Below are 23,669 nucleotides of genomic sequence, written 5' to 3'. Positions count from 1 at the left end.
CCTCCCAAGTAGCTGGGATTACATGCACCTGCCACCACGCCCAGCTAATTTTTGTATTTTTAGTAGAGACAGGGTTTCACCATGTTGGCCAGGCTGGTCTTGAACTCCTGACTTCAGGTGATCCACCCGCCTGCGCCTCCCCAAAGTGCTGGGATTACAGATATCAGCCATCGCACCCTGCCAAGAGTGACAGTCTTAACGATGGATCGGATTTGTGTATGTGTATCCGTTCTGCACACTGTGTCTCTATAGTGAAGTCACAGCCTGAAAAGTGTACTTAATCTTTGACTGAGAGTCACCAACCCACCTGTGGACTTTAACCACATATCAAAGTCAATTTTTCAACTTTCTCTTTTTTTTTTTGAGATGGAGTCTTGCTCTGTTGCCCAGCCTAGAGTGCAGTGGTGCCATCTCGGCTCACGGCAACCTCCGCCTCCCAGGTTCAAGTGATCCTCCTGCCTCAGCCTCCTGAGTAGCTGGGATTACAACTGTGCACCACCATGCTAATTTTTTTTTTTTTTTTTTGTATTTTTAGTAGAGACAGGGTTTCACCATGTTGGTCAGGCTGGTCTTGAACTCCTGACCTCATGATCCGCCCATCTCGGCCTCCCAAAGTGTCAGGATTACAGGCGTGAGCCACCATGCCCGGCCAAGAGTGACAATCTTAACGGTGGATTGGATTTGGATATGAGAGCCTCAATCCATTCTGCACACTGATAGTGAAGTCACAGCCTCAAAGGTGTACTTAATCTTTGAGAGTCACCAACCCACCTGTGGACTTTAACCACATATAAAAGTCAATTTTCAACTTTCATCTGCCTTTGTGTAGGAGATTCAGAACCTCAACAGGTTCTGAACAGTGCAAACACAGACCCAAGCTCCCACGTGTGCGGTAGCCAAGCCCAGACTAGAGCCCAGGCCTTCCACCTCTGCAGTCAGGCCCTACCCCTGCCTAGCCTGCTCTGTGGCTAGATAAGACCAGACATTAAGCCTCTACCTCCCCACAACCAGCATGCCAGGCAAAGCTGACTGGCTGCAAGCTTTGCCTTCAGATCAGCCGTTTTCACTCCACATACACTCTTCTATGGTTTATTATCTCTCAGTGGCTTTTCATCCCCACAGGCATTCCTGAAACATCTGCAAATAGTAGCAACTTGGAAAACAAGTAGTGAGTCTATTGGTACTATCTTTTCTTCAATATTAACTGGTTTACAGGCAGCCTAAACTGATTGTGTTGCATTGGTCTTGAACACCAAGACAAGAGTATTTTAGTTGGCCCCAAGCTCTTTGAGGGCAAGAACTGTGTCTGATTTATTGGTGAGACCCTAGTGCCAAGGTTGACATCTGGCTTATAGTAGGATAACAAAATAAGAGGTTGTCCGAAACTCACACAAAATTTTGAAATTGAAGCTGGGGAGAACTGGGTGAGAATCCTTAAGCAGAAGCTTACAAAGTTACCTAATCTCTATGGGCCTCAATTATTCTCATACAAAATAAAACAGGCAGCCAGGCACGGTGGCTCACGCCTGTAATCACAGCACTTTGGGAGGCTGAGGCGGGCAGATCATGAGGTGAGGCGTTCGAGACCAGCCTAACCAACATGATGAAACCCCCATCTCTACTAAAAATGCAACAATTAGCCAGGCGTGGTGGCACACACCTGTAATCCCAGCTACTCAGGAGTCTGAGGCAGGAGAATCGCTTGAACCTGGGAGGCGGAGGTTGCAGTGAGCCAACATCAGACCACTACACTCCAGCCTGGATGACAGAGTGAGACTTTGTTTCAAAATAAATAAATAAATAAAATAAAATAATACAGGCCAGGTGCAGTGGCTCACACCTATAATATCAGCACTTTAGGAGGCCTAGGCAGGATGACTGCTTAAAGCCAGGAGTTTGAGACTAGCCTGGGAAACAAAGTGAGACTCTGTCTCTACTAAAAATTGAAAAATTAGCCAGGCCTGGTGACACGCACCTGTAGTCCCAGCTACTTGGAAGGCTGAGGTTGGGGGATCCCTTGAGTCCAAGAGTTCGAGGTTACAATGAGCTATGATTGTGCCCACTGTGCTCCAGCCTGGGCAACAGAGCAAGACCCTGCCTCTTAAAATAAATAGGCTGGGCGTGGTGGCTCATGCCTGTAATCCCAGCACTTCAGGAGGCTGAGGCGTTTGAGACCAGCCTGACCAACATGGTGAAACCCTGTCTCTACTAAATACAAAATTAGCCGGGCATGGTGGCGTGTGCCTGTATTCCCAGCTACTCAGGAGGCTGAGGTAGGAGAATCACTTGAACCCAGGAAGCGGAGGTTGCAGTGAGCCAAGATCACACCACTGCACTCCAGCCTGGGCAACAGAGCAAGACTCCATCTCAAAAAATAATAATAATAAAATAAAATAAACAGGCCAGGTGCGGTGGCTCACGCCTGTAATCCCAGCACTTTGGGAGGCAGATCGCCTGAGGTCAGGAGTTCAAGACCAGCCAAGACCAGTTCAAGCATAGCCAACGTGGTGAAAACCTGTCTCTACTAAAAAATATGAAAATTAGCTGGGTGAGGTGGCAGGCACTTATAGTCCCAGCTACTTGGGTGAGGCAGGGAGAACTGCTTGAACCCAGGAGGTGGAGGCTGCAGTGAGCCAAGATTGCACCACTACACTCCAGCCTGGGCAACAGAGTGAGACTCCGTCTCAAAAATAAATAAATAAAAATAAAAAAATAAAAGTAAATAAAGGCCAGGCACAATGGCTCTCGCCTGTCATCCCAGCACTTTGGGAGGTCGAGATGGGTGGATTGCCTGAGCTCAGGAGTTCGAGACCAGCCTGGGCAACACGGTGAAAGTCCATCTCTACTAAAATACAAAAACTTAGCCAGGTGTGGCAGCATGCGCCTGTAGTTCCAGCTACTCAGGAGGCTGAGGCAGGAGAATCGCTTGAACCCAGGAGGTGGTGGTTGCCCAGTGAGCCGAGATCGCGCCACTGCACTCCAGCTTGGGAGACAGAGCAAGACTCCATCTCCAAAAAAAAAAAAAAAAAAAAAAAAAAAAGTAAATAAAATAAAATAATACAAATACCACCTACCTTATAGAATTGCTATGAGAACAGAATGAGATAACAATGTATATGGAGCACCAGGCAAAGTCATAGCCCTGACAATAACCATGTCCCCCATCAATGTTAATGCAATGAGAGGATGAAGTCAAAGTCAGATTGGTTCTTTTCTAGGAGACGAGCAAGAAATAAAGAAAAAGAAGCAATGAATGCAATTACCCAGCCTGTGAGTGGTCAGTGTTTCTTTTGCTACTTGTTGTCTGAGCTTACAGTCTTGTTTTAAAGCTGGTCCTACCTCATCTCCCAGCTTTTGCTTCATCTCTCAGTGAAGTCATAACTCTGGGCTGACTCTGTCTGTCTATTGACACAGAGAGCCTGTGAGTCACAAATTCAACAGGATGACTTTGCTGCAGGGTGATTGACTGGAAAATGTTCCCTCATCTGAAAAAATCTTCTTTTCAAGCAAATGGACATGCTTATTTTTGCAGCATGGAGTGCAGGCTCTTTATTTATTTGATATTGGTTTCTTGACATTCAAGTTGACCAAGGGAGGGCTCACGATATTCACGTTTTGCCTTGTGAAGTGATATATACTTTCCCCCCTCCTTCCCCTTCTCCCTTCCTGCTGACTATTATATCTAAAACAAACAGTCCCAGCACAATAGTTAGATTGCACTTGAATTTGGTGTTTACTTGACATTTACACACTGGCCATGCTGGACAGCTCAGTCATTCCAGAACACGGCCCGGCCAGCAAGGATTGTGTTCTACTTGTGCTCAACCCTGAGCAGGACAAGATCCTGAGACAGCTAGACAGCGTCTTGAGAAAGTGTTTTTGCTGACTCTTATGCCTGAATTACTCTTACACCTGAGTAAGTGTATGTTAGGGGAGAAGAGGGTATCAGAATGTCTTCAGTCTTACCAAAAAATCTCTCCCTTACCCACGTGGGGCAGACTGGTGGTACTCATACCACTCTGCCTCTTCTTAAATCCAACTGGAACACTGCCCAGTGCTAAATCTCCTCAGGACTGGTTGGAGATTACTAATTTGATCAATTTCATCTCCAGTTCTTCCATTTCCTCCTCTGTGTAATAGAATTAATAATACTTTAGGCCAGGCACAGTGAATCACGCCTGTGATCTCAGCACTTTGGGAGGCTGAGGTAGAAGGATTGCTTGAGACCAGGAGTTTGAGACCAGCCTGGGCAACACTATGAGACCCCATCTCTACAAAAAACTTTTTAAAAGTAGCCGGGCTTGCCGGGCGCGGTGGCTCAAGCCTGTAATCCCAGCACTTTGGGAGGCCGAGACGGGCGGATCACGAGGTCAGGAGATCGAGACCATCCTGGCTAACACGGTGAAACCGTCTCTACTAAAAAATACAAAAAAAAACTAGCCGGGCGAGGTGGCGGGCGCCTGTAGTCCCGGCTACTCGGGAGGCTGAGGCAGGAGAATGGCGGGAACCCGGGAGGCGGAGCTTGCAGTGAGCTGAGATCCGGCCACAGCACTCCAGCCTGGGTGACAGAGCGAGACTCCGTCTCAAAAAAAAAAAAAAAAGTAGCCGGGCTTAATGGTGGCTTCCTGAAGCCCTAGTTGCTCAGGAAGCTGAAGGGGGAGGATCACTTGAGCCTAGGTATTTGAGGTTGTGGTGAGCTATGATCATGCCACTGCACTCCAGCCTAGGCAATGGAGACCTTGACTCTAAAAATTAATAAAATAATAATAATAATACCACCTACTTTGCAGGATTATTTTGGGTATAACATATGCAAAGTATATGGGGAAGTTTCAGGCTTTTTAAAGGTTCTCTAAAAATGTTGGTTCTTCGTCGGGCATGGTGGCTCACGCCTGTAATCCCAGCACTTTGGGAGTCTGAGGCAGGCGGATCACAAGGTTAGGAGTTCGAGACGAGCCTGGCCAACATAGTGAAACCCCATCTCTATTAAAAATACAAAAAATTAGCCGGGTGTGGTGGTGGGCACCTGTAATCCAGCTACTCAGGAGGCTGGGGTAGGAGAATGGCTTGAACCCAGGAGGCAGAGGTTGCAGTGAGACGAGATTGTGCCATTGCACTCCAGCCTGGGTGACAGAGCAAGACTCTGTTTAAAAAAAAAAAAAGCCGGGCGCGGTGGCTCACGCCTGTAATCCCAGCACTTTGGGAGGCCGAGGCGGGCGGATCACAAGGTCAGGAGATCGAGACCACGGTGAAACCCCGTCTCTACTAAAAATACAAAAAATTAGCCGGGCGCGGTTGTGGGCGCCTGTAGTCCCAGCTACTCGGGAGGCTGAGGCAGGAGAATGGCGTGAACCCGGGAGGCGGAGCTTGCAGTGAGCCGAGATCGCGCCACTGCACTCCAGCCTGGGCGACAGAGCGAGACTCCGTCTCAAAAAAAAAAAAAAAAAAAAAAAAAAAATGTTGGTTGTCACCCTCTTCTGAGGTCCATGCTTCTGGTTTCGAAAGGTAGATGGGCTCATAAAAGTAAAGTGTCAGGGCAGGGCGCAGTGGCTCACGCCAGTAATCCCAGCACTTTGGGAAGCTGAAGCGGGTGGATCACCTGAGGTCAGGAGTTTGAGACTAGCCTGGACAACATGGCGAAACCCCGTCTCTACTAAAAACACAAAAATTAGCTGGGCATGGTAGTGGGCACCTGTAATCCTAACTACTTGGGAGGCTGAGGCAGAAGAATCGTTAGAACCCGGTGAGCTGAGATCATGCCATTGCACCCCAGCCTGGGCGATAAGAGCGAAACTCTGTCTAAAAAAAAAAAAAAGAAGTGATGTGTCAGGGGTTCCTGCGTCATTGCTGTCTGATGCAGAGAAGGAGGCTTGGACTTGGCTAGGAGTTAGGACATGTGTTTTCTCTGCCAATGTGTGGCATGGGCAAGTTACCTCTGTTCCTTAGGCCCCTTTCATATGTGCAAAGTGGGGGCTTCCAATTATATTCTAATAACGTACAATTTCCATATCTTCAGAGTTCTGAGGAAGTGCAAACTAACTGCCATGAAAGTTTCACCAGCCAAAAGCTGATTATGTAGATGCCAACATTTGAAAGATTAAGATCATAATATTCAGTACTGGTTAGTATGTAAGGAAACCAACATGTTGATATCTTGCTGATGAGAATGTAAACTGATGTACATTTTTTGAGGAAAAATCTGAAATGGTTGAAATTTATTGTAAATCAATTTCTACGAATTGAGCCTAAGGAAATAAGTGAATAAGAGTACACATGGAAATTCTGTAGTAATGAAAAGTTGGAAACAATCTAAATGTCCATCAAAAGGAGATTGGGCTGGGTGTGGTGGCACATAACTGTAATCCCAGCACTTTGAGAGGCCAAGGTGGGAGGATCCCTTGAGCTCAGGAGTTCCAGACCGGTGTGGGCAACATAGTGAGAACTCATCTCTACAAAAAGTAATGAGCCAGATGTGATGCAAGAACCTGTGGTCCCAGCTACTCAGGAGATTGAGGTGGGAGCATCACTTGAACCTGGGACGTCGAGGCAGCAGTGAGCCATGAGCATGCCACTACAGTCCAACCCAGGCAACGAAGCAAGTCCCTATGCAAATAAATAAATAAATAAATTTTATTATTTTCACATATGTATAAAAAATATGAAGACTTATACAACAAATTGAATTGTGGTCATATCTGGGGAGCCAGTCTGTATATTTTATTTAAAATACACGTGTATTGATTTATTGATTTATTTTTTTGAGACAGAGTCTCACTCTATCACCAAGGCTGGAGTGCAGTGGCTTGGTCTCGGTTCACTGCAACCTCTGTTGCCCGGGTTCAAGCAATTCTCCTGCTTCAGCCTCCCAAATAGCTGAGATTACAGGAACCCACCACCACGCCCGGCTAATTTCTGCATTTTTAGTAGAGACGAGATTTCGCCCGTCATCTTGGCCAGGCTGGTCTCCAACTCCTGACCTCAGGATCCACCCGCCTTGGCCTCCTAAAGTGCTGGGATTACAGGTGTTAGCCACCACACCCGGCCATATTGATTTATTTTTAAAAAGTAAGCGTGCATTTTTGAAACCAGAAAAAAAAATGTACCTTTAAAAAATGAAATAAAAAAAATGAAATAATAGGCCGGGCGCAGTGGCTCACGCCTGCAATCCCAGCACTTTGGGAGGCCGAGGTGGACAGATCACTATAGCTCAGGAGCTCGAGACCAGCCTGGGCAACATATAGTGAAACCCCATCTCTGCTAAAAAAAAAAAATGCAAAAATTAGCTGGGAGCAGTGGCACACGCCTGTAATCCCAGGTACTTGGGAAGCTGAGGCGGAAGAATTGCTTGAACCCTGGAGGCGGAGGTTGCAGTGAGCCAAGATCGCGCCACTGCACTCCAGCCTAGGCGACATAGTGAGACTCTGTCTCAAAGAAAAAAAAAAAATTAGCCAGGCATGGTGGTGCGTGCCTGTAATTCCAGCTATGAGCGAAGCTGAGGCAGGAGAATTGCTTGAACCTGGAAGGCGGAGGTTGCAGTGAGCTGAGCTCATGCCACTGCACTCTAGCCTGGGCTACAGAGTGAGACTCCATCTCAAAAAAAAAAAAAAATATATATATATATATATAAAATAAATATAAAAATATATATATATAAATATATATATATACACACACACAAGCAGACAATCCATTCATCCACCCATACGTACAGACAGACCCAAGACTCCTCACTAGCCCCGTGCAGCTGGGTGACTGCTTTTCCCCAGTCTGGACAGAAGGTTAGAGGTTTACTCTCTGGGGAACTTGATCCAGGTGCTCTGAACTCAGAGAAGCCAGGCACAGCTGAGGATAGGCTACTTACAGAGCAGTGATACAGCAGGCCTCCTCCTCTAGGTGGACTCCGAGACACTGGCTGACTCCCTTACTTAGCTGCACAATCCTGGGCTGGGTTTAACCACTCTATACTGCAGTTTATTTGGTTGTTTTGATTTTATTTTTGTTTTTATTTATTTATTTATTTTTTGAGATGGAGTCTCCCTCTGTCACCCAGGCTGAAGTGCAGAGGCAAGACCTTGGCTCAATGCAGCCTCCGCCTTCAGGTTCAAGCGATTCTCTGCCTCAATCCCAAGTAGCTGGGATTACAGGTGCACGCCATCATGCCCGGCTAATTTTGTTTCATTTTGTTTCAGAAAGAGTTTTGCTCTTGTTGCTCAGGCTGGAGTGCAGTGGCGCGATCTCGGCTCACTGCAACCTTGGCCTCCTGCGTTCAAGCGATTCTCCTACCTCAGCCTCCCGAGTTGCTGGGATTACAGGTGCCCGCCACCACGCCCGGCTAATTTTTTGTATTTTTAGTAGAGACAGGGTTTCATCATGTTGATCAGGCTGGTCGCAAACTCCTGACCTCAGGTGATCCGCCCACCTTGGCCTTCCAAAGTACTGGGATTACAGGCATGAGCTACCATGCCCAGCCAATACTGCAGTTTTTAAAAAACTGTAAAATGGGGTTTATGTATTAAACAAGCATGTATTGAGCACCTATTATGTGCCAGCAAACTGTATTAGTCAGTTACTTCCTGATGACAGGTCAAAAAAAAGAGTAAGTCAGCCAGGTGCAGTGGATCATGCCTATAACCCCAGCACTTTGGGAGGCTGAGGCAGGAGGATTGCTTGAGCCCAGGAGTTCAAGACCAACCTGGGCAACATAGTGAGACCCTGTCTCTACAAAAAAATTTAAAAATTAGCTGGGCATGATAGTACATGCCTGTGGCCCCAGCTACTACGGAAGGTGACATAGGCAGATTGTTTGAGCCAGGGAGTTCAAGGCTGCAGTGAGCCATCATTGCGCCACTGCACTCCAGCCTGGGTAACAGAGCAAGACCTTATCCCAAACAACAAAACAAAAACTTATGATTAAAAAGAAAGTAATGGCTGGGCACAGTGGCTAACACCTGTAATGCCAACACTTTGGGAGTCTGAGGCGGGGGGATCACCTGAGGTCAGGAGTTTGAGACCAGCCTGGCCAACATGGTGAAACACCGTCTCTACTAAAAATACAAAAATTAGCCAGGCATGGTGCATGTGCCTGTAATCTCAGCTACCTAGGAGGCTGAGGCAGGAGAATCACTGGAACCCGAGGGGCAGAGGCTGCAGTGAGCCGATATTGCGCCACTGTACTCCAGCCTGGGCGACAGAGCCAGACTCCGTCTCAAAAAAAAAAAAATATTAGCCGGGCAGGGTGGTGTATCCTGTAGTCCCGGCTGCTCAGGAGGCTGAGGCAGGAGAACCCCTTGAACCTGGGAGGCAGAGGTTGCAGTGAGCCGAGATCATGCCACTGCACTCCAGCCCGGGCGACAGAGTGAGACTCTGTCTCAAAATAATAATAAATAAAATGACATAAAAAATAAAAAGAAAGTCACACAACTGTGATGTATCCGTTTTTAAAAGAAACACACAAAAAGAGTAAGTCAGGCAGCGTCTCTGCCCCCTGATGCCTGCATTCTAGCAACAATGGCAGCACCAACCTCAGAGAAGTCATATGAAGACAAGTGACTTACTGCATGAAACTACTTATCACAGTTACCCGGTACAGAGCAATGATGTTAATGAATTTGAAGGTCCCTGGCTCCCTCCTTTTCCTGGAGCGAGAACCCAGCAGACCCTTTCAGTACCCTTCTAGGAAAGACAAGGTTAGAACTCTGCTAACATTGTCAACGACTATAGAATTCTTCAGTGCTGAATTTGACTTTGAAATTACCTTTCGTCCAACCTAACTCTTGACTGGCTTATGAAGGGTCAAGGTCACTGTCTTTAGCGATTTGACAGAGCTACAAAAGGCCTTTGCAAGTCATGGAGTGACCCTAGGAAGTGAGATTCGCAAGTTAATGTATACCTTCCCTACTTAAAACAGTGTCTTTGTGAGATTTTAGGTGAGCCTGGTCTTTGGTTGTGCATCTGTAGTGACACTGAAATATTTGTGGAAAGAAAATACTGTGACAAAGCATTTCACTCTTCAAACCAATATATTATATCATCTTCCAGTGCTGAATACTGCAGGACCAATTTGAAGTTATCAAAGGGGGATTAACTATGTAAGGTTTCACTGGTAGAGAGGACACACTAACATTAATGCCAGTATCTCATTAATGTTCACACTAGCCTGGTGAGGCAGGTACCTTCGTAGACCCATTTTACAGACAAGGAAAGTACAGTGCAACTAGATGATGTAGCTTGTCCAAGGTCATCTGGCTAGTAAGATGCAACTCGGGCCTGGAGTCCAAACTCTTGCGTGGCAGATCCCACCTAAGTCCCCAGAGTCTCCGCACTACTCATTCCCTGTCATTTCTTCTCCCACAGCCCAGTGAATTCTGCCAAGTTCTCCTCCTTAATTGAGTTATGGCAAAATGGCTCTAAGAATTAAAGCCAGACAATGACACTCTAATCTGCACTCAGATAGACCAAAGATATTGTCTTGTCTTTAAAGCAACCCAAATAAGCTTCTTTTCTTTTTTTTTTTTTTTTTTTTGAGACGGAGTCTCACGCTGTTGCCCAGGCTGGAGTGCAGTGGCGCGATCTCGGCTCACTGCAAGCTCCGCCTCCCGGGTTCCCGCCATTCTCCTGCCTCAGCCTCCTGAGTAGCTGGGACTACAGGCGCCCGCCACCGCGCCCGGCTAATTTTTTGTATTTTTAGTAGAGACGGGGTTTCACTGTGGTCTCGATCTCCTGACCTTGTGATCCGCCCGCCTCGGCCTCCCAAAGTGCTGGGATTACAGGCTTGAGCCACCGCGCCCGGCCTAAGCTTCTTTTCAAATGGAAAACTGAGTGTGCTGAATGAAACATCAGAACATTGAAATTCAACACTTTGCCCTGAGAACTTTGTTGGGTAAATGTAGCAACCAGAAAAATTCATCACTAACTGACACCATAGACCAAGTTCACTCTTTGACTAAATTACCTTTTTTATTATCAATGATAATGCTGGGAATTCTAAGATTAGGCAACTATTCCAGGCGCTTCCCCCTTTAAGAAGCTTCTGGTCATCCCTGGATATAAGAGGAGTTTGTGTCTAGATGTTAGTTTGAAATAAGGCATCACACACTGTATGAGATATTTAGTTGCTGCCAGAACATTTGCTTGGCTTTTTTTTCCCCCCACATTGGCACTTGCTAGCCCCCTTCCCACCAGCCAGGACATTGAAATTGATTAACGAACACAATGTTTGTGGAAAAAAAAAAAAAAGTCAGCTACAGGGTAATCAAATGCATTGTTAATTTTTTTAAAAATCATTTCCCTGGTTCAAAGTACATAATTTCAATTGGCAAAAATAAGCTCCCCTCTTGTCCAGCCCACAAACTAGAAGAAAATTAAACACAGAATTGTTTGTTTCTTATTTACAGTTCTCAGGGTGTGAAGCATTCATTTTTATACCTTCAACATTCCTACATTTTCCATAAAACAAAAAAGTTCCCTCCAATCCAATCTAAACCTAGGGACTTTGTTTTCCTCAGAAGAACTATATTGTCTTAGTCTAAGAATCTGAGGCACTGAGGCTTTTAAATAAAGGAAGTAGAATCTTGTTTCTCTTCAGAGATAATTCTCCCCTCAAGGGAAGCAGGCAGGAAGAAGTACTTTTATTTTTTCATTAAAATTAATACTTTTAAAATTTGCTAGTTCATTTACTTTTAAATGTGTTTCAAATGCATATAGTATTGGAGTTGCGCTGTATGAAGATGGTAAATGCTAGCCTGTAATTTCTTTTGTTAAGGGAAATATTACTGAGATGCTCCTCATTCTTACAAAATCTTTCTTTCTTTCTTTCTTTTTTTTTTTTTTTTGAGGTGGAGTCTTGCTCTGTTGCCCAGGCTGGAGTGCAGTGGTGCGATCTTGGCTCACTGCAACCTCTGCCTCCTGGGTTCAAGCAGTTCTCTTGACTCAGCTTCCCAAGTAGCTGGGACTACAGGCATGCGCCACCACACCTAGCTAATTTTTGTATTTTTTAGTAGAGACGGGGTTTCACTATATGTTGGCCAGGCTGGTCTCCAACTCCTGACCTTGTGATCCACCCACCTCAGCTTCCCAAAGTGTTGAGATTACAGGTGTGAGTCATTAAAAATATTTCTCTCTACTTAAACATTTAAAAATAAGCAACCTGGCTGGGCGTGGTGGCTCATGCCTGTGCACTTTGGGAGGCCGAGGCAGGTGGATCATGTGGAGATCGAGACCATCGTGGCTAACACGGTGAAACCCCGTCTCTACTAGAAATACAAAAACAAAATTAGCCAGGCGTGGTGGCAGGCGACTGTAGTCCCAGCTACTTGGGAGGCTGAGGCAGGAGAATGGCGTGAACCCGGGAGACAGAGCTTGCAGTGAGCTGAGATTTCGCCACTGCACTCCAGCCTGCGCGACAGAATGAGACTCCATCTCAAAAAAAAAAAAAAAAAAAAAAAGAGGGATTTTTTTTTTTGTGTGTGTGTCTTTTTTAATATCTCAGAACAAGCTGAGGACATTGAAGAGCTGAATTTAATATACTGCAGTCAGCATACTTCAAAAGTCTTGAAGATAATTTCATTAATTTTAGATTTTCTTTTTAAATAGCTTAAAGGATGTATTGGGCCTAAGTTTTTTGAGCTAAGAATGTAACTTAAGTGATCAAACCTAAGGGTTCACGAAAAAGATTCTAATGAAATTTCTGAGAATTGATTTTTAAATGTCTGTGATTCATTTTCTGCTCTAAAAATTTCAATGCTTAAGGTTTGGGGTTTGAAAGGCAATGAATTTGGCTGCAGTAAAGAGTGGACTCTTTCTCCATTTGGTTTTGGTTTGGATTTTGGTTATTTTTGTTTGTGTTTTCAAGTTTGTTTTATTACAATGCCTTGGCCAGCACTGTTCTATTACTTTGTCCAACTGTTTTTGAGAGTACAGAGTTATGAAGGATTTTATTTCCTTCATAACTGTCTTTGAAAAGTTTTCCTTCATAGAACTTTTCAAAGAAAGAGATGAAGTGGTGAAGAAAGAGAAGGGATGGAAAATGAAGTACCAAACCAGTGACCTCTCAGAGAGAAACGCTATTGACAAGGACCGGGTCCCCCCACTCCCTGCCTCCACCCCATTAATAGTTTGCCAAGTCAGTTTTGCTCTCTTCATTCATTCCACAATTAATGGTCATTGGGCATTTGTCCTGAAGATGCCACAGGGGAACAGGAGCTACAAACAACCAGATCATGCAAGTCCACTGGGTAAACATCATAGCAGTCATCACACAGCTTTGTTAGAGCTTGGAGAAAAAAAGGACTGGCTTAAAAGGGAACTCATAGACCAAGGAACAATTAAGGGGGACTTTTTGGAGTTTGGGTATGATGAGGGCCCTGAGGGGAGAAAGGGCATTTCAGACAGGAAAAACAGCTGATGAAAATACACATCCTGTATTCAGGGATTTGAGAGAACATCCAGTTAAGTTTAGAGAGGGTGAGGTCAGTCTCTAGAGAAGATTCTGGAAAGTTTGTCTAGGGCCAGAGTAGTAAGTGTTGGGTACATCAAGCCAAACAGTTTGGTTTTATTCCTCTAGGCAAAGCAGAGCTGTTTAAAGATTGGCTGGTGAGGAGGTGAGTAGAGACAGAACTGTGGTGGTATGTGAACAAAATGGATTAGATCTAGCTGGAGAATGCCAGTGGGGCTCTGAAGGAGGAGACAAGAGGACTGTTTGGAGTGTACAGACATAATTAAAAGCTGTAAATGAGGCTGGGCACAGTGGCTTACATGTGTAATCCCAGCACTTTGAGAGGTCAAGGTGGGTGGATGGCTTGAACACAAGAGTTTGAGACCAGCCCGGCCAACATGACGAAATCTCTATCAAAAAAAAAAGAAAAAAAAAAAGAGAATCAGTGTTGCACGATACTCGCTACTCGGGAGGCTAAGGTGGGAGGATCGCTTGAGCCCAGGCGGTGGAGGTTGCAGTGAGCCAAGATAGTGCCATTGCACTCCAGCCTGGGCAGTAGAATGAGACCCTGTCTCAAAACAACAACAACAACAACAACAAAGCTGTAAATAAGGCAAGCTTAAAGCAAAGCAGCACGAGAGCAGCAAAAAGATAGTGGAGATATTGAGGAATGGAAATGGATGAGTTCTGCGGATGTCTGGATGCTCAGGTCAAAGACAATGAGGGAGGAGATGAAGAAAATCCAGGTTTCTATCTTAGAAACCGGGGAGAGAATGATGAAATTTTAAGTCTGTGTGTGTTGTGGTTCTTGATAAGAAAGGGGATTAATAAGTCTACAGTTGATTGCTGAAAGATGAGCTTCCTGCTAATGGATTATTCAAAAAGAAAAAGTACATTAAATGTGCATTATTCATTCATTCAGCAAACACTTACAAGGCATTACCATGTGCTAGGTAGGCACTATAAGACCTGGGGATACAGCAGTGAACAAAACAATAGCCTCAGCCTCATCATGTTTATGATACCCTGGGGAATACTGGTGATAGTAATAGCTACTATGTATTGAGTGTTAAGTCTGTGCTAAATACTTTACTTTAGATTATCTGATTTGATCCTCATCACTCTAAGAAGTAGGCATTATTAATATCCCCGTTTTACAGAAGAGGAAACAGGCAAAGTGCAAAGTAAGGTCAGTAACTTGCCCAGCTACAAAGCAGCAGAGTCATGTTGGGAAACAAGGGTCAAAGCCCACTTTCCTGACCTCTAAAGTCTACACAAGACAGAGGGTAAAAAGAGGCTGGTGTTCACAAGGAGATGAGCGTGGAGGCTGAGAAAAGCTTTGCCACCTTGTGAAAGTTGCAAACTCCTTTTAGTTACTAGCAGGGATTTCATTTCAAAGCAATTTGGGTACTCAAAAGCATCTCGTTTTCACCTTTTTAAAAAGCAGTTTTTCAGGCCGGGTGCAGTGGCTCATGCCTGTAATCCCAGCACTTTGGGAGGCAGAGGTGGGTGGATCACCTGAGCTCAGGAGTTCGAGACCACCCTGGCCAACATAGTGAAACCTCATCTCTACTAAAATACAAAAAATTAGCTGGGCATGGTGGCACGTGCCTATAGTCTCAGCTACTCTGGAGCTTGAGGCACGAGAATCGCTTAAGCCCTGGAGGTGGAGGTTGCAGTGAGCCAAGATCACGCCACTGCACTCCAGCTTGGGCTACAGAATGAGATTCCGTCTCAAAAAAAAAGAAAAAAAAAGTAGTTTTTCTTGAGTCCTGCGGCAGTTATGCAGAGACACCCAGCCAGGGTGCAGCCAGGTCAAGGGGTGCTCTATGTGTCCAGACCCCATGCCCAGTTACGGGTCCTGAATCTTTCATCTGAAACATGGATGTAGCTTCTTCAGTCTATCGCACCCTTCCATGGCTCCACATTAATCCCCTAGTACTAATGGTGTTCATCACATCTTCTGCCAACTAATGCAGTTTGTGCTGGGAAAAAAATTATTTTATAACTCCAAGGATATTAATAATTAACTTCCAGTTCACAAAACTAGTAATATCAGTTTGTTGAAATAAAGTCGCCAGTGAGTGTTTAATTCTTCTTTAAAGGGTGTCTTCTATTATTATTATTCTACAGTGCAATTTAGTCATCAAAGGTTTACTCAGCCTCATGTTTATAAATTATATAGGGCAAGGATTTAACTCTTCTGGCCCTACCTGTTCTGAAGACAGGGAGGGCCATAACCTTGTTGTCATACAGGGCACCTGCCTTGAAAGACTATTTGTGAACTTGAAGTTCCTTGCTTCTTTTAGAACTAACTCTGGGGTGAATATAGAGATTCCCCTTTATGACGCAATCAGAGGAATAACCAGAGTTGCCTGCCACCAAGAGAGACTGGCTTTTATCCTTCAGAAGGCCGGTTGGAAACAAGTTCATCTTTTTCAATGGAGTTTCAGAATCTTGTCTTGATTATATGACATAATAATAGTGGCTTTCCACTTCATCTGTGCAATATTGTTTTTTCATTGTGGTGGTTACGGATAGTTTTTTTGAGGGGGAAGGGCTACTGCCTTAGAGAAATGAAAGTAGAGCAGAAATAATCTAGCGTGCTCCCTACCTAAGTTGGAAATTCCAAGTCCTGACCCACATGTTTACATCCCAAGGGAGATGGCTGCCCATCAAGGGCTCATCCACTGATTATCCCGGGTAAGGGACTTTGGCTTTCCTGAAAAAGTGGTGAGTTTTCCATGCAGCCCTCAAATCACAGCGTCCCAAGATGTTGCCATCACAATTAAAGGAGTAGGGGAGGAGGTGGCAGTTGTCTTCCTTTTTTGGTTCTTCCGTTTGAAAAGCGCTTAAAGTAAAAATCAGAGTTAAAGTAACTGGCCTGATCCTATGGGGGTGGGGTTGAACCCCTCAAGGCCATGGGAAGGGGGACCTCAGTTTCCCTGCCAAAACACTCCCCTCCCCCAGCTGCAGCCCTAGCAGCCCTTGGCCAGAGCCAAACTAGAGGATGGAAGTCACACTCAAGGGTGTCCGACTCTGGATCTTAAGAGGGATTCCTGGCGTTGGCAGGGAGGGCCTAGTCAATTCATTCTGGGCGAGATGCATTCCAAGAATGCTTCTGTGGTTGGCGAGGAGTGGAAAAATCAGGTATCACAAATATTCTGAGGAAACCTAATAGGTACCAGAATCGCAGGGTTCAAACAGGTGACAACGACAAAGGACGTTGGCAACTAGAACTCAAAAAGGGGTGAGCGCACTCTCTGCCCGGTGCCCGAGCTTCCATCCCTTTCCCCAGTCTCCCCTCCCTTTTCTTTCCTAGGTTGACACCAGGCTAAGCGCCAGCATTCACCGGTGAGGGGGCTCCGTGGAGAGGGGGGCGGAGCCCCGCGCCGCGCGCCCGAATCCAAAGTAAACACCTCGCCAAGCCTACGTTTAGAAAGTGATACCGAACACCACATTCACGTTTAAAAAAAAAATACTGTTTGCTGAGAAGATGAGAGCAAAACATTTCCCAGCTGGAAAATTACTGATCACAAACCAAGGGGAATGGGGGTGGGGGGGGGGCAGCGTTATAAGACTGAAGATCGCCGTTTCCTATTCCCTTCCCGGTGGGCGAGGACGCCTGCGGCGGGCTCGGTGTGCACTTTTCGGGAGCTAGGATCCTGGCACATAGTCACTTCCCAGAGAAGTCGGGGGGCCTGACCTACCCGGAGCCTGAGCCGAAGGAACGAGTTGTCCTTTGACCTTTACTGGCCATTTCACCTCTTTATGACTCAGTTTCTCATCCATAAAGAGGAAAGGAGAGTGCGTGGCTTGAAAAGTGTTTCGAGGCCGGGCGCAGTGGCTCACGCCTGTAATCCCAGCACTGTGGAAGGCCGAGGCGGGCGGATCACTTGAGGTCAGGTGTTCGAGACCTGCCTGGCCCAAAAGGTGAAACTCCGTCTCTACGAAAAACAACAAAAATTAGCCGGGGTCGTAGAGCACGCCTGTAATCCCCGCTACTCCGGAGGCTGAGGCAGGAGAATCGCTTGAACCCAGGAGGAGGATGTTGCAGTGAGCTGAGATCGTGCCACTGCATTCCAGCCTGGGTGACAGAGCGAGTGTGTCCAAAAAGAAAAAGAAAGGAAAGAGAAAGAAGAAAGAAAGAGAGAGAAAGAAGGGGAGAGGGAGAGAGGGAGAGGGAGAGGGAGAGGGAGAGGGAGAGGGAGAGGGAGAGGGAGAGGGAGAGGGAGAGAGAGAGAGAGAGAGAGAGAGAGAGAGAGAGAGAGAGAGAGAAAGAAAGAGAAAGAGTGCTTCGAGACGGCTGGTTGAAAAGTGTCTCCGCGCCTCACAGTCCCTCTTCTCTCCCTCACCCCTTTGAGTAAATCTTGAGCCCTTTCATTCCCTTTCTCGCTTTTTAAAGTATCAAAACCATAACTCCCCACTCTTGCCTCTTTCTGCCTGTTCCCGGCGGAACACTCCTCTGGCTTTCTCCTGAGGCTCCCAGTTCACGCTGCACAGTGCTGGGCACCCGCTTCATCCCCACACCCCTAGCGCCCCCCACCCCTCGGCAGAAGGGACCGCGAGGAACCGTGCGAGGTCAGGCCGAGCGCCGGCACGGGCACTGGCGCTGCGCGGCGAGAGCGGACTCCAGCGAGCGCAGGGAGGGAGGGGGAGACCGAGGGCTGGATGAGTCACGCGGATAATCGCGCTCTTCTCCAGCGCGCAGACAGCGCGGCAAGCGCGTATGCGAGCAGGGGTGGGGACGCGTGACCGTCCCGCCCGCTGACCCCACCAGTCTTCGCGGGCTTCGAACCCACGGAGCCGACAATGGCGGTGAGTACTGCCCTGGTCGCGCAGAGACCGAACCTGCGCCCGGTTCCTCGCGCCCAGCTCTGGGGCGGACGCCGCCGCCGCCGACACCACTGCCGCCGGCGTCAGCTCGGCTCCAGCCCGCCAGCTGCCCGGCTGGCGTCACGGCCCGGCCCGGCCCCGCCCGCGCCCCTCCTTCCCCTCCCCCGCCCCCACGTGCGCCGAGTTTGTTGATTTAGCTGCCATAGCAACGATGGAGGGGAGCCTCGGGGGGGGCGGAGAGAAGAAAGGGAGGGGCGGGGCATGGGAGAAGGCGGAGGAAAAGGCTGTTAGCGAAGGAAGTTATAAGTAAGGAGCGCGCGCCGGCGGCCGGCAGTTCCCCGACCAGAGAGAGCGAACGTGTCTGCGGGCGCGCGGGGAGCAGAGGCGGTGGCGGGCGGCGGCGGCGGCACCGGGAGCCGCCGAGTGACCCTCCCCGCCCCTCTGGCCCCCCACCCTCGCACCCGCCCGTGGCCCGCGCCCATGGCCGCGCGCGTTCCACACAACTCCCCGGACTCCGCGCCCTGCGCCGCCAACCAGTTCGCAGCTCCGCGCCACCGCAGCCAGTCTCACCTGGCGGCACCATCCGCCCACCGCCCCGGCCACAGCCCCTGCGCCCACGGCAGCACTCAAGGCGACCGCGACAGCGGTGGGGGACGCTGCTGAGTGGAAGAGAGCGCAGCCCGGCCACCGGACCTACTTACTCGCCTTGCTGATTGTCTGTTTTTGAGTTTACAACTTTTCCAAGAACTTTTGTATACAAAGGAACTTTTTAAAAAGGACGCTTCCAATTTATATTTAATCCAAAGAAGAAGGATCTCGGCCAATTTGGGGTTTTCGGTTTTGGCTTCGTTTCTTCTCTACGTTGACTTTGGGGTTCGGGTGCCCCAGCTGCTTCGGGCTCCCGAGGACCTTTCTGGGCCCCCGAATTAATGAGGTAGGTGAGGCGCGCGGCGCTGGGAGCAGGGAGGGGTGAGGACCGGTGGGACGCGCCGGAACGACGGCCGAAAGCCGCCCCTGACTCTGTCTCTGCGCCCTGCCCGGCTCGCAGGCAGCCACCTGGCGAGTCTGACATGGCTGTCAGCGACGCGCTGCTCCCATCTTTCTCCACGTTCGCGTCTGGCCCGGCGGGAAGGGAGAAGACACTGCGTCAAGCAGGTGCCCCGAATAACGTGAGTATCGTATCACCCCGGGCCGCCGGGAACGCCCGGTGGGTTTCCGTGGGTGTGGTGGGGGCGGGCGGAGCTCTGGGGTCACTAAGCCACTGAACGAGGGTAAGGAGCGGCCACCGCGCGGACTCCGCAGCCTTCCCGGGTTAGCTTCCGTGCCCTTGGCTCAGCTGTACATGCCCGTGGTGCGAGCACTGCGGAGCCGCCTGGGGCGCAAGCCGGGTCTTCACCAGTCCCCGGGCGCCCTGTCGGTAGGGCGGGCGCGCGCAGGCCACCAGGCGGGAGGTGGCCGCATCCCCAGACACTGGCTGGGCCAGAGTGAGTTTAGCGCGTAGGCGGCCCCGTGGCTAGAGCGCACCGAGAGAGCCTCGGTGTGCCAATTCCGGGGACGTCCACGGGACTTGGCGGGGGAGGGACCAGCCGTGGCGCTCGCTCACACGCAGTTGGGCAGACCGTACATAACGCCCGCGATACAGACGCATCACCTCTTCTCCGACCCGGGTGTGGGCCGAGATTGCAGCCCTGGCGCCCTGGGTTCCCGGGTGATTGCTGCCTGACCAGTCCCCATGTCTGGGCGGTGCAGTTGCGTGTGGCCCGCCAGCACGTCGGTATGTCGGGTGGCAACAGGGGACCACCACTGACGGGCCTCTCCCGCTCTGTCCCCTCAGCGCTGGCGGGAGGAGCTCTCCCACATGAAGCGACTTCCCCCGGTGCTTCCCGGCCGCCCGTATGACCTGGCGGCGGCGACCGTGGCCACAGACTTGGAGAGCGGCGTAGCCGGTGCGGCTTGCGGCGGTAGCAACCTGGCGCCCCTACCTCGGAGAGAGACCGAGGAGTTCAACGATCTCCTGGACCTGGACTTTATCCTCTCCAATTCGCTGACCCATCCTCCGGAGTCAGTGGCCGCCACCGTGTCCTCGTCAGCGTCAGCCTCTTCCTCGTCGTCCCCGTCGAGCAGCGGCCCTGCCAGCGCGCCCTCCACCTGCAGCTTCACCTATCCGATCCGGGCCGGGAGCGACCCGGGCGTGGCGCCGGGCGGCACGGGCGGAGGCCTCCTCTATGGGAGGGAGTCCGCTCCCCCTCCGACGGCTCCCTTCAACCTGGCGGACATCAACGACGTGAGCCCCTCGGGCGGCTTCGTGGCCGAGCTCCTCCGGCCAGAATTGGACCCGGTGTACATTCCGCCGCAGCAGCCGCCGCCGCCAGGTGGCGGGCTGATGGGCAAGTTCGTGCTGAAGGCGTCGCTGAGCGCCCCTGGCAGCGAGTACGGCAGCCCGTCGGTCATCAGCGTCAGCAAAGGCAGCCCTGACGGCAGCCACCCGGTGGTGGTGGCGCCCTACAACGGTGGGCCGCCGCGAACGTGCCCCAAGATTAAGCAGGAGGCGGTCTCCTCGTGCACCCACTTGGGCGCTGGACCCCCTCTCAGCAATGGCCACCGGCCGGCTGCACACGACTTCCCCCTGGGGCGGCAGCTCCCCAGCAGGACTACCCCGACCCTGGGTCTTGAGGAAGTGCTAAGCAGCAGGGACTGTCACCCTGCCCTGCCGCTTCCCCCCGGCTTCCATCCCCACCCGGGGCCCAATTACCCATCCTTCCTGCCCGACCAGATGCAGCCTCAAGTCCCGCCGCTCCATTACCAAGGTCAGTCCCGGGGATTTATAGCTCGGGCTGGGGAGCCCTGTGTGTGCTGGCCCCTTGGGGCACAGGGGATGATGCTCACCCCACCTTCTCCACCCCTAGAGCTCATGCCACCCGGTTCCTGCATGCCGGAGGAGCCCAAGCCAAAGAGGGGAAGACGATCGTGGCCCCGGAAAAGGACGGCCACCCACACTTGTGATTACGCGGGCTGCGGCAAAACCTACACAAAGAGTTCCCATCTCAAGGCACACCTGCGAACCCACACAGGTAGGGGGACAAACTGCGGAAGGAAGGGGTTAGCTTCCAGCCCTATGGGGCTACCAGTGGACACTCCTCAGTGCTTCCTTGGCTTCCCAGGGCAGTCTATCACCTTGATCTCTGGGATCACTGGGGAGGACAGCGAACCGGCGCCTACTTTTCTTCCCAGGAGCCTTTTGCTTGATGGATGGTATCTGTGCTTGAATGTGCAATTTTGTTTGGCCTTTAAAAGGCAGAGATTCCCCGCGGTCTGTGGGCCTCTCCTAGCTTGGGCATTGTAATCAAGAAATTATACTTTGCTATGCAAAAGCATGATGGCTTTTTTTTAAACTAGGTTTTTAATGTTACCTTCCCAGGTTCACCCTCCCTTTCTATTATTTTGAATTTTGGTCTTAACAATTCGGTCTTATTTATTTTTTGTTATTTGTTTTGATTTGCATTTTTATTTTTTTTCCCCCACAAGCAGAAGGTTTTATTTTAAATTCCAAGAATATGATGGTCAAAATTGCTGAGGAGATTCTGATTTAGGATTGTCACTGCAGAGCATTTCCATGTCAATGTAAGTAGGTACTCAAAGTCACTTAGGCGCTTAGCATTCAGTAAGGTAATGGTAAAAAAAAGAAAAATTGCCACCTGTGGCTTTTTATCCCCAATCGTAGTAGGAATAAGATTGCCTGGTTTGCACACACCACCAATCACAATTTCCAAATTTCATTTTCACCACTGAGATGTCTTGACTCAAAAGAAACGTTAGTATAGGTTTAGGTGGCGTGTTTGTGTGTTTTTGGTGAAACATTAGTATAGGTGTAGGTGGTGGTTGTGTGCTTAACTGACCCCCTAAAAACAAGACCAAATACTTAAGACACGGAATGTATTCCTGTTTATGACATGGAATTCAATACAGCCCATCAGTGGTATAAAGACTTTTCCTGGATTCCTTTAGGATAGGGTCACGGTTTAGTATCTGGCCTTCAGTTTTTAAAAGGGCCCATTCTTTGATACAGCAATGGCGTTAATTTTTTTTTCTTTTGCCTTTACAGGTGAGAAACCTTACCACTGTGACTGGGACGGCTGTGGATGGAAATTCGCCCGCTCAGATGAACTGACCAGGCACTACCGGAAACACACAGGGCACCGCCCGTTCCAGTGCCAAAAATGCGACCGAGCATTTTCCAGGTCGGACCACCTCGCCTTACACATGAAGAGGCATTTTTAAATCCCAGACAGTGGATATGACCCACACTGCCAGAAGAGAATTCAGTATTTTTTACCTTTCACACTGTCTTCCCGATGAGGGAAGGAGCCCAGCCAGAAAGCACTACAATCATGGTCAAGTTCCCAACTGAGTCATCTTGTGAGTGGATAATCAGGAAAAATGAGGAATCCAAAAGACAAAAATCAAAGAACAGATGGGGTCTGTGACTGGATCTTCTATCATTCCAATTCTAAATCCGACTTGAATATTCCTGGACTTACAAAATGCCAAGGGGGTGACTGGAAGTTGTGGATATCAGGGTATAAATTATATCCGTGAGTTGGGGGAGGGAAGACCAGAATTCCCTTGAATTGTGTATTGATGCAATATAAGCATAAAAGATCACCTTGTATTCTCTTTACCTTCTAAAAGCCATTATTATGATGTTAGAAGAAGAGGAAGAAATTCAGGTACAGAAAACATGTTTAAATAGCCTAAATGATGGTGCTTGGTGAGTCTTGGTTCTAAAGGTACCAAACAAGGAAGCCAAAGTTTTCAAACTGCTGCATACTCTGACAAGGAAAATCTATATTTGTCTTCCGATCTACATTTATGACCTAAGTCAGGTAATACACCTGGTTTACTTCTTTAGCATTTTTATGCAGACAGTCTGTTATGCACTGTGGTTTCAGATGTGCAATAATTTGTACAATGGTTTATTCCCAAGTATGCCTTAAGCAGAACAAATGTGTTTTTCTATATAGTTCCTTGCCTTAATAAATATGTAATATAAATTTAAGCAAACGTCTATTTTGTATATTTGTAAACTACAAAGTAAAATGAACATTTTGTGGAGTTTGTATTTTGCATACTCAAGGTGAGAATTAAGTTTTAAATAAACCTATAATATTTTATCTGAATAATGTTTTTTATTGTTTTGTTTTTCTCCTGGAAAAATATGAACAGTAGTTGGTTTAAACACACTGGGGTAATAGGGCATGTAAGAAGCACGCACAAAAAAGCCAACTTTATGTCAACAAATTAAAATACCTTTTTTTAACAAAACTATTTAGTTTTACAATAAATACTATCAATATAGGGCTGAGAACTCTTGAATATTCTAAGTTTAAAAATTATAAGATTA

At 48.3% G+C, this 23,669-nt stretch overlaps 1 protein-coding gene and 1 long non-coding RNA gene across 5 annotated transcripts in view; one reads left to right on the top strand and one right to left on the bottom strand.

The window, feature by feature from the left end:
* The window catches only part of LOC105481038 (uncharacterized), a 44,250-nt gene extending 25,832 nt beyond the window's left edge, over positions 1 to 18,418 (bottom strand). For both annotated transcript variants that reach the window (XR_011612771.1, XR_011612772.1), the window contains exon 1: positions 17,866 to 18,418. This is a non-coding gene — a long non-coding RNA (uncharacterized lncRNA). The remainder of the gene's footprint in view (positions 1 to 17,865) is intronic.
* LOC105481039 (KLF transcription factor 4) lies at positions 18,235 to 22,930 on the top strand. Of its 3 annotated transcripts, none has more exons than XM_011740290.3 (5): positions 18,235 to 18,250; positions 18,806 to 19,202; positions 19,317 to 19,437; positions 20,103 to 21,339; positions 22,371 to 22,930. In XM_011740290.3, the coding sequence occupies exons 2-5, from the start codon at positions 19,198 to 19,200 to the stop codon at positions 22,544 to 22,546; spliced, it is 1,539 nt and encodes a 512-aa protein (XP_011738592.1). In that variant the 5' UTR covers positions 18,235 to 18,250; positions 18,806 to 19,197; the 3' UTR covers positions 22,547 to 22,930. The 3 variants fall into 3 exon arrangements, with proteins under 3 accessions (XP_011738592.1, XP_011738591.1, XP_011738593.1); XM_011740291.2 differs by lacking the exon at positions 18,235 to 18,250 and having other exon boundaries at positions 18,549 to 19,202; positions 20,103 to 21,075; positions 21,175 to 21,339; XM_011740289.2 differs by lacking the exon at positions 18,235 to 18,250 and having other exon boundaries at positions 18,546 to 19,202.
* The last annotated feature ends 739 nt before the right edge of the window (positions 22,931 to 23,669 follow it).

The sequence above is a fragment of the Macaca nemestrina genome, chromosome 14 (genome assembly GCF_043159975.1).
Source record: "Macaca nemestrina isolate mMacNem1 chromosome 14, mMacNem.hap1, whole genome shotgun sequence".
In the NCBI taxonomy this organism is placed as follows: domain Eukaryota; kingdom Metazoa; phylum Chordata; class Mammalia; order Primates; family Cercopithecidae; genus Macaca; species Macaca nemestrina.
The sequence above is the reverse complement of the archived record's forward strand: the minus strand, read 5'-3'. Positions and strand labels throughout refer to the sequence as shown.